Source organism: Alexandromys fortis, unplaced genomic scaffold, assembly GCF_014885135.2.
Source record: "Alexandromys fortis isolate MF-2015 unplaced genomic scaffold, M_Fortis_MF-2015_v1.1 scaffold_303, whole genome shotgun sequence".
Classification (NCBI taxonomy): Eukaryota; Metazoa; Chordata; class Mammalia; order Rodentia; family Cricetidae; genus Alexandromys; species Alexandromys fortis.
In genome coordinates this window covers 827404-836889 of record NW_026068181.1, presented here as the reverse complement: position 1 = coordinate 836889, position 9486 = coordinate 827404, and the positions used below count along the sequence as shown (strand labels likewise).

At 39.7% G+C, this 9486-nt stretch overlaps 1 protein-coding gene across 1 annotated transcript; it reads right to left on the bottom strand.

The window, feature by feature from the left end:
* Positions 1–7145: 7145 nt before the first annotated feature.
* On the bottom strand, positions 7146–8920 carry LOC126492631 (olfactory receptor 52D1-like). The gene is made up of 3 exons (XM_050129160.1): positions 8844–8920; positions 8299–8359; positions 7146–8141 (listed from the first exon to the last, which is right to left on the bottom strand). The coding sequence occupies exons 1-3, from the start codon at positions 8918–8920 to the stop codon at positions 7146–7148; spliced, it is 1134 nt and encodes a 377-aa protein (XP_049985117.1).
* Between the last annotated feature and the right edge of the window lie 566 nt (positions 8921–9486).

Below are 9486 nucleotides of genomic sequence, written 5' to 3'. Positions count from 1 at the left end.
ACAAGAACCGAAAATGTAGTGACGCAAGACTAAGTGGAATACTTAATAGGAGAGCTTTCACTCTCAAGAAGCATGGCAAAAATTATGTGACCACCTCATGCTCAATAACAAAATATATTTTAAACTCTGCCTTGGTTGAAATATAAATTGTTGCAAAGTATTTGGAGAAATAAGTACCTTCTTTCTTTTATTATACTTACCCTACAGTTTGAAAACCTTGACACACCTCCATCCAATTCTACTCTTCTGAAATTCATTCTGTGCTGAAGCAATTTACTGTACCCTGTGGGCCTCCTCAATTTCAATCACTATGTGTAATGATGAACTCCTGACTTTATAACTTCATAGTTCTGACTATAAATTGGCAGGTCTGACAAAACCCAGATCATTATAGAGAATTCTATCATTTATCACTGAAAAAAAAAAGATCTGCTGCATGAAGTAGTTACTCAAAAGCCAAGGACTGGGCAAGAGCATGGCAAAGGAAATTAGGATCTGAGGTTTCCATAGCTACTTTTCTTTCAGTGCAAAAAAGCAAAATAAATAAATTTTTCATTGTTCATGTTATATAGCAGTTTGTATATTTTTTGTATTAAGCACTTTAGTAAAATAATTAGGAATGCCTGAAAATACCTAAAATAAAGCAACATATAACATCCAATTTTTTGTCATGAAACATTTGAGAACTGAGAATCTAATGACAACTTAGTAGGTGCTTATGAGTCAGGCTTTTTCATAAGGTTTAGTATTGATGTTAACTGAAGCATAAGTCTTCTTAAGACTTGAGTGGAGCTAAGGATCCCAGTATCACTGCTGCCTGGAGACTCCAGTTTTTGTCACAGACATCTTTCCATAAGGCTACTGTGTATTCCCTGGAGAGGACTATATTTTCCCCCAAGAGTACATGGACTGAAAGAAAGATGACAGATCAGAAATGACACAGCACCATCTCTGCCATGTTCTGGTCTCTATTTAGACTAGCCCTGATACAGTGTGCTGCAGGGTTAAAAGGGATTGTGGCTTCCAGGGAGGGTTACATCAGCCTGGTGACTGCTTACTGCAGTACCTGTGTCCAAGTGTTCTATCCTGTGTTTCTGTGTGATTATTTCGGGTGTAAGCTAGCAAAGTGGCCGGGACCAAAAGCAGGCCCTCTCACACAACAACCCACATTTAATTTTCCATGTGTTTTTATACAAAAGGGGGAAGAAGGCAACAAAAGACTTCTATCACATGAGACAAAGGACAACTTGAACAGTTAATTTCTTCAACACTTTGAGACATCAAGTCATTAGCATTCTGTTGTTTAGGCAGTGAACCCACCCTAGACTAAGTATCCTGAAGGCAGCCATTCCCAAGGTCAACCTCCTGTTACAACAGAAGTAGCAGAAGTAGGCTTGCATATCCTGACCATCTGTCAGGATGGAGTCAGTCTACCTGTATGTTCCATCTTAACGTCAAAAGAACCAAGTAACCACATCCTGGGTCAGGATGTGTGGCCAGGGTTGTTGTCAACAATTTCTGTGCAACCTCAAACTCTCTGACCTTCAGACAAGGTCAAAATAGGCTCACATTTTTGGGCCTCCACACTGAAATAATTAATTAAAATATAATTTTTCAAAGACAAAATAAAAATAATTAGAATCAGTCCATGTGTTTGTTGATGTTGGATAGGTTAAAGACTACAGGTACATATAGGAACTTGTACCAGTTGTGAGTGCAGGTATAAGACCTGCACAAGCTACCCAGTTTGTGATAGTTTTTATTCCAGCTCTGAGGTGCTGACAAATGTAATGACAGCTCCAGTCATCATCTAGGGGATGTGTAGGTTCTACATATTTTATAGTTTAACAGTTTGTATTGTGTTTGATTTTTTTTTTAATGATCTGTCAAATACTGCTGCTTTAAGAAAGGAAAAGTAAGCTGGGCATGGTGCCACACACTTTTAATCCCAGCATTTGGGAAGTAGAGGCAGGCAGAACTCTGTAATTTCAAGGCCAACCTGGTCTAAGGAGCAAGTTTTAGAACAATTAGGGCTACCCAGAGAAACCCTATCTCAAAAATCCAAAAAGAAAAGAGGAAAAATGCATATACTCTTTTCTTCCATAGTGTTATTTCTATATATTTATTCTTCAATAATTATTATTTGTGCAAACAGTGAATGGAAGATCTATATAAGAGAATCCTTATGTGGGTCTTCTAATCAACAAAACCCTGGAAATAAATATCTATCAATAAGTGACTGTTAAGTATTTTCTCTTAGATGAGCCTCTCTGCTGATGAAAGTAATTCCAGTCAGACAGAATCAGACCGAGTTAAAGATGCCCATGTTTAATAGATTACCTTACTCCCAGGTAGCCCTGGGAAAACAAGGAGAGGGAAAGACCATGCAAAACCCAGAGGCAATGTGTTCATTCTTTGGGGGCAGTTTAAATAGCCTGTGGGAGTGGTCCTGACCTTCCCTGGGGAGGCTTTCTCGGAGGTGGAGTTTGGGCTGAGGCAACTCCCAGGGGAGGGAGCTTATGCCAGGAGCTGGGGTGAAGCCCCCAGGCAAACAGTGATTGCTTAAACTATGTTCACAGACATAACAACACCATTCTCTAGAGCAGTGGTTCTCAAAGCTGTGGGTGGAGGCCCCGCTGGCAAACCTCTTTCTCCAAAAATATTTACATTATGATTCATAACAGTAATAAAATTACAGTTATGATGTAGAAACAAAAATAATTTTATGGTTGGGGGTCACGACAACATAAGGAACTGTATTAAAAGGTTGCATCATTAGGAAGGTTGAGAACCACTGCTCTATAGCTTTGAAATAATTAAACAGATACATCTGTGTTGGTGTGGAATAGTCTCAAAGAGACATAACCAAATAAACAACACAAACTTCAAATTTTTCCTGTAGTGGGAAGTCCTGCCTACAGAGCTTTGCAGCTGACTTGATATCAGAGTTTATTGGAGTATTACATTAGCACCTGGCTTTGATCTGCCTTTTGTGCAAGTTACCCTCTGTGTCCACTACCTTCTGTTTGAAGTATATAGATCTTTTTTTTTGCCATTGAATTTATTTATTTATTAAAGATTTCTGTCTCTTCCCCGCCACCGCCTCCCACTTCCCTCCCCCTCCACCAATCAAGTCCCCCTCCCTCGTCAGCCCAAAGCCAGCTGGCCTGGGTCTGAAAAAGCCTGGGATAAAACTGGACCCGCTGAACATAGCGGACAATGATGACTACTGAGAACTCAAGAACAATGGCAATAGGTTTTTGATCCTACTGCATGTACTGGCTTTGTGGGAGCCTAGGCAGTTTGGATGCTCACCTTACTAGACCTGGATGGAGGTGGGTGGTCCTTGGACTTTTCACAGGACAGGGAACCCTGATTGCTCTTTGGGCTGACGAAATATATAGATCTAATCTGAGTATTTTCTTCTTAAAACCTAGCTGTGGGAAGACTCAGAAAACTTAGATAACCTGTGACAGTCAACTGCTTTGCCACTTGCCTCTTTGGGGAACTTCAGATAAGAGGTTTTGGTATGCGGAAATTGACTTGCTAAGGTGTAAACTGTATAACAATAAAAAGCCTTTTAGAAGCAATAGTCAGTCAGTTCACCAGGAGCTGACTCCCCTGTAAAGGCTAAAGTCATCCTAGAGTAACCCTGTTTCTTCAATTGAACACAACAATTCCCATTTGTGTAAACTGTAAATAGTAATTCAGTCCTGTCCAAAGATGATATTGACTTCATGTAAATCCTCTTTCAAAGAAGACATTTAAGGTGACTATCTCATATCAAGAGCATGCTTTTCTTTTCTTTTTTCTCCCCTCCTCCCGAGACAGGGTTTCTCTGTAACTTTGTAGACCAGGCTGACCTTGAACTCACAGAGATCTGCCTGCCTCTGCCTCCCGAGTGCAGTGAATTCAAGGGTGCTTGAGTAAGTCAGCGTGGGATTGCTGGGAAACTAAACTGCTTTTCAGACAGCTCTGTTGCATTGTAACTGAAAGCAACAGTCCCCAATTAATACCCAAATCTTCTATACATTGGTGAAGGTTTTAATTTTCTGGTCCTAGGAAATGAGTAGTGTTTTGCTCCGCATTCTTTGTAAACTTTTTACTTCATTTAATTTTAAAATATTCAATGTATATCTTCTAAATGAGGTGTCTCCATCAAATCCTTCCCCTCAGAACTCAGGGAACTCCATGGAAGAGGAAGCAAAAGGAATAAGGGAGACAGACAGAGATAGAGAACACCAGGACAATGAGGCCTTCTAAAACAACTGAGCCACGCTCACATAAACTCCAGAGACTGAAGCCATACACACAGGGCTTATACAGGTCTTCACTGTCCTCTGCATATAGACTGTAGCTTTCAGTTTGGTATTTTTGTGGCTCTCCTGAATGTGGAAATGAGTGGGTCTCTGATTCTCATGCCTTCTGTGGGGCTCTTTTATTTTTCTGTTGACTTTATTTTTTTTTACAGTGGTCAACTTATGTTTTTATTTTAATCACCTCAAAATAAGAAAGTGACTACAATAATGAAGTTGCAGGAGACGTCTAATATTCATATACATATATGTACATTGCACATTAAGCCAGATTAAATGTTTCTGTACCCTCCATTATCTAATATTTCTTTTTTTAATTAATTAATTAATTAATTTATTTATTTATTAAAGATTTCTGTCTCTTCCCCACCGCCGCCTCCCCTTTCCCTCCCCCTCCCCCAATCAAGTCCCCCTCCCTCGTCAGCCTATAGAGCAATCAAAGTTCCCTGCCCCATTACAGAGCTACAGTATTGAAAACAGCTTGGTATTGGCATAAAAACAGAGAAGTCGACCAATGGAATCGAATAGAAGACCCTGACTTTAACCCACAAACCTATGAACACCTGATTTTCGATAAAGGAGCTAAAAGTATACAATGGAAAAAAGAGAGCATCTTCAACAAATTGTTCTGGCAAAACTATATGTCAATCTGTAGAAGAATGAAAATAGACCCATATCTATCACCAAGCACAAAACTCAAGTCCAAGTGGATTAAAGACCTCAATATCAGTCCAAACACACTGAACCTGATTGAAGAGAAAGTGGGAAGTACTCTACAACACGTGGGCACAGGAGACCACTTCCTATGTATAACCCCAGCAGCACAGACATTAAGGGCCTCATTGAATAAATGGGACCTCCTGAGACTGAGAAGACTTTATTTTTTTGATATGATAGTTTTTGTTTTATCATATTATATTCTATTTTGTTTTAAAAAGAAAAGGATGAATGTGGCCCTTGCCTTTAAGAGAGAAAAGAAAATTCATATATTAACATTTTAGAATTCTTGGTCTATCAAATCAGTGAAAATTTCTTTCAATCACAAAAAACATATTTGATTTACATATTGTCTCGCTTATATATCAGATAAAAAAATTCAATTTATCACAGAACTAGTATATATGTATGTATATATACATATAGGTAGAAGGAAGCTTTTATATTATATTAAATATTCTGGCACAATTGACTACCTTACCAAATATACATATTTCTTTAATAACAATGTAATGGGGAACAATAATAATGACACCATTTTTATTACCCTTTGCATGAAAATTAAGACTCAGAAAGATGTAATAATTGAGAACTATGCTACCTGTAGAGCCCTTTCTATAATTGCTTTATATATTTTGTTTCCTGAAGAACACCTTCTAAAGCAGCCTGTATAAACTAGAGCTGTTGGTTTCAGATTTTCTTAACAAAGATAAGGGATTTTTGCACTAAAAATTAGAAACTTTTTTTTAAACTGTGGGCCAGAATTTCAGTATGTACCACATTAACACCAGCATTGGGAAGAGAGAGGCAGGTGGATCTGAGTTTGAGGTTACCCTGGTCTACATAGCAAGTTTCACACCAGTCAAGTATGTACTGAGACATAAAGCAAAACAAAATAGATGGGGCAAGCCATGCAATGAACTGGCTACTAATCCCTGAATAAATCATGGGACTGTACTCAGTCCATAGATTGTTTTATGTCTGGCGATTGTTTTGCATGAATTCATAACAATTTCCAGTGTAAAGCTCACTTTCACAGCTTCGGCTCTTAAGACACTCTCAGAGTTGTCTCTTCACGGGAGAGTCCTCTCAGAGCTGCGAAGACGACTCAGCAATTAAGAGCACTGGCTGCCCTTCTAGAGGACCTGGGTTCAATTCCCAGCACCAACATGGCAGCTCACAACTGTCTCTAATTCAAGTTCCAGGGCTTCTGACACCCTCACACACAGACATACAGGCAAGACACCAATTCACATGAAATAAAAATAAGTTATTAAAAAAAAAACAGCTCTTTAAAAAAGAGAGGAGGTCTTCTCACACGCTGGATTCAGTTGTGAGAAACAGAAGCATTGACTCAGAGGCTCTTGTTAGAAAGAAATTAATTAAATCCAATATCAACCTTTTCATTTTAACAAGAGTTTCCCAGAGTTTTCTTTCTCTACTGAAGTTTCTCTAGAAATATGAGCTTGTATCTAGTATATAGACCACAGGCTCAAAAGGAAGCAGTTAATGCTATCATCCAAGTGCTAGATCAAGTCTGGGATAATAAAACAATGACTCCAAATTCATCTTCAAACTTCTTTGACCCTTTTCACGTCTCTTGAACACCTTTTCTATCTCCCAACCTCCTCTCTACCACACAAATACACACACAAAACCCTGCAGCTAGCCTGACTGTACTTGCCTTAGCAAAGTATTATTACATATTATATTATATTATATTATATTATATTATATTATATTTAATATTGTATTTGACCACTTATCGAGAATGAACCACTCACAGTTTGCTCAGTGATACCGTGTGCTAAAATGTTCCATGAGCTCTCATGTGGATTCAGTGTATTGTGGTGTCCAAAGTGCTTTCACATACGTTATCATAAGCAGTTTGCTCAACACTGTTAGATATTAACAGATATCATTATCTTATTCCATAAGGGATAATTGCATTGCCTTTGGGTTACTGAAAACAAGAAATCCTCCCCTGTCTTAGCTTCTCTATCCAAGGATAAATACCCTGGCTGCTAACCTGACACTTTAATGTATTTCTACAGTTAGTCAGTTTCCCTATACACATGCCATTGCTTCACAGTTCTCACAATTGCTAGATTATCAAACAACTTTGTGACGGTGAGAAAACACTACAGGCTCCTTCATTCTAAATAAATATTTCGTGACTTTGTCCCGGAATTCCTTGGTCTTCACACCATAAATAATAGGATTGAGCATTGGAGGTACAAGGAAGTAGAGGTTGCCAAGAATGGTGTGGACATGAGGTGGAATGCCTCTTCCAAAGCGGTGAGTCAGGAAGGAGAAAAGGGATGGGGTGTACGAGACAAGCATGACACAGATATGTGTGGTGCAGGTGTTGACTGCTTTGTGGTGAGCCTCCTTGGAAGAGAGATGCATGATAGCTCGTATGATTAGCACATAAGATGAAGCGATAGCTGAGATGTCTATCCCAACCACCACCAAGGCCACGACCAGACCATATATCCTGTTGACTGTGGTATCCACACATACCAACTTCACCACAGCCATGTGTTCACAGTAGGTGGTGGGAATGACTCGACTGGCACGAAAGGGCATATGCTGGAGGAGGATGGGCATGGGGAGGATAAAGAGAATTGCTCGTACCAAGCTCACTAAGCCTATGAGTCCAATGCGACTATTAGAAAGGATGGTGGAATAACGCAAGGGCTGGCAGATAGCCACATAACGGTCAAAGGCCATGGTCATCAGGACAGATGACTGCATGGCTGAGATGGAGTGGATGAAGAACAGCTGGACCAAGCAGCCTTCATAGCTTATCTCACTCTGTCCAAACCAGAATATGCAGAGAACCTTAGGAATGGTGGTTGTAGACATCCCCAAGTCTGTGAGAGCCAATAGGAAGAGAAGCAGGAACATGGGCTTGTGCAGGGAGCGCTCGGTGGAGATGGTGAGAAGAATGGTACAGTTCCCCATCACAGTGATGAAGTACATGGAGGAGAAGGGGATGGATATCCATCTGTGCTTGTCTTCCATCCCAGGGATGCCTTGGAGAATGAAGAAAGAAGGGTGGCCAGTACTGTTACAAGGTGTCATGGTGGCACCCTGGTGAAGTACCTGAAGAGAACAACGAAAAGCTACCTGGGTTTAATTTTTCAAAAAGCAAAAATCAGATGTTTGGAAAGGAAAATAAGTGGAATATTAAAGTCCATAAAACAATCTGAAATGATAACAGTATATGTTACATAACATGGTACTATACTGTGGAGTATACCATGAAGTATATATGGAATGCAGTAATCTGAAATGATAATAGTATGTTTCGTAACACGGTACTATACCATGGAGGGCAGGAACAATGCAGTGTTAATATGACAGCCTCAATGTCTGAGAACCTATGCTGTGAGAAATGCTTTTAATAAGGAAAAACTATTGATGATTCATTGTTTAAATATTGTTAAATGTCGGTGAGTATATGATGAAATGGATAGAACATCACTAAGATTCATAGCTAAAAAGCATGTCAGAAAATGAACAAAAATACAAAAAAGAATAAACATTACTTCCAGAATAATTAGAAAAAAATGCAGCAAGAAAAAATATAGTTTAAGAATACTTTCAAATTTATAGAAAATTCTACATCTAAAAAGTAAAGAATGTTCATTTCTAGCAAATAAGGGAGGTTTTGTGTGTGAGAGAGAGTTTGGCAGTGGAAATGAAGGTGGAAGTAGGCCCTGGGTGACTGGGCAGTGAAGCTCAGTAAACTTGCTGTGCAAGGCATTGTGAGTATCAAACCGACTCTCAGGAACATGCTCTTACCTGAAGGTGAGGCCGTGAGAACCTGGGAAGCTGGTCTCAGCCGTCTGAAGCAAATATTCCGAGGTGCACGTGTGCATGCGTGCGGAGGTAGCTTTTAAGCAGCATCCACACTCATCGCCCTGCATCTCTCCTCTCTTCTGGGGCACACAGAAGCCGTGACATGCCTCTTTAAGCCACCTAAGCAGAGGCCCCCAAGGTCTCCAGAATTAGCTCCTTGACAACCCCACGCTGCAACACAGAACCACAAGGCCCCATAGCTGTTATGGGTAAAATTGACCTGGAGATTGACTGAACTCCCAGAAGACAAAGCTGGTTGATCTTAGGAATTCCGGAAATGCTCAGTCTTGATTAAAGAGAGGGAGACCAAAGTTAACAATGAGTCAATGAGTGACTAGTGAAAGAAACCATGAATGTGTTTGTGTCAGAACATTGTTAGTCTCAAGGGAAAAAAAAATCTTAACTCTTGCCACACAAAGATAGATTTGGTGGAGCCTGTACTAAATAAAATAAGATGGGGAAAAAACTATTTAATGATCTTACTTATATGTAGAATCTGGGGGGAAACATACAGAATTCAGACAGAAAATAAATGATACTTCCTGTGAAGCCAGGTGCAGGGAGGAAGGCGAGGACTTTACTACAG

Bases quoted from the DNA above. Each gene is read 5' to 3' on its own strand.
- LOC126492631 (XM_050129160.1), bottom strand. From the start codon at position 8,920: ATGCACACGTGCACCTCGGAATATTTGCTTCAGACGGCTGAGACCAGC. The intron at 8,360-8,843 runs GTAAGAGCATGT...TCCATGGTATAG, and splicing joins TCTCACGGCCTCACCTTCAG to TACCGTGTTACGAAACATAC. The intron at 8,142-8,298 runs GTATACTCCACA...TGTTCTCTTCAG, and splicing joins CATTCCATATATACTTCATG to GTACTTCACCAGGGTGCCAC.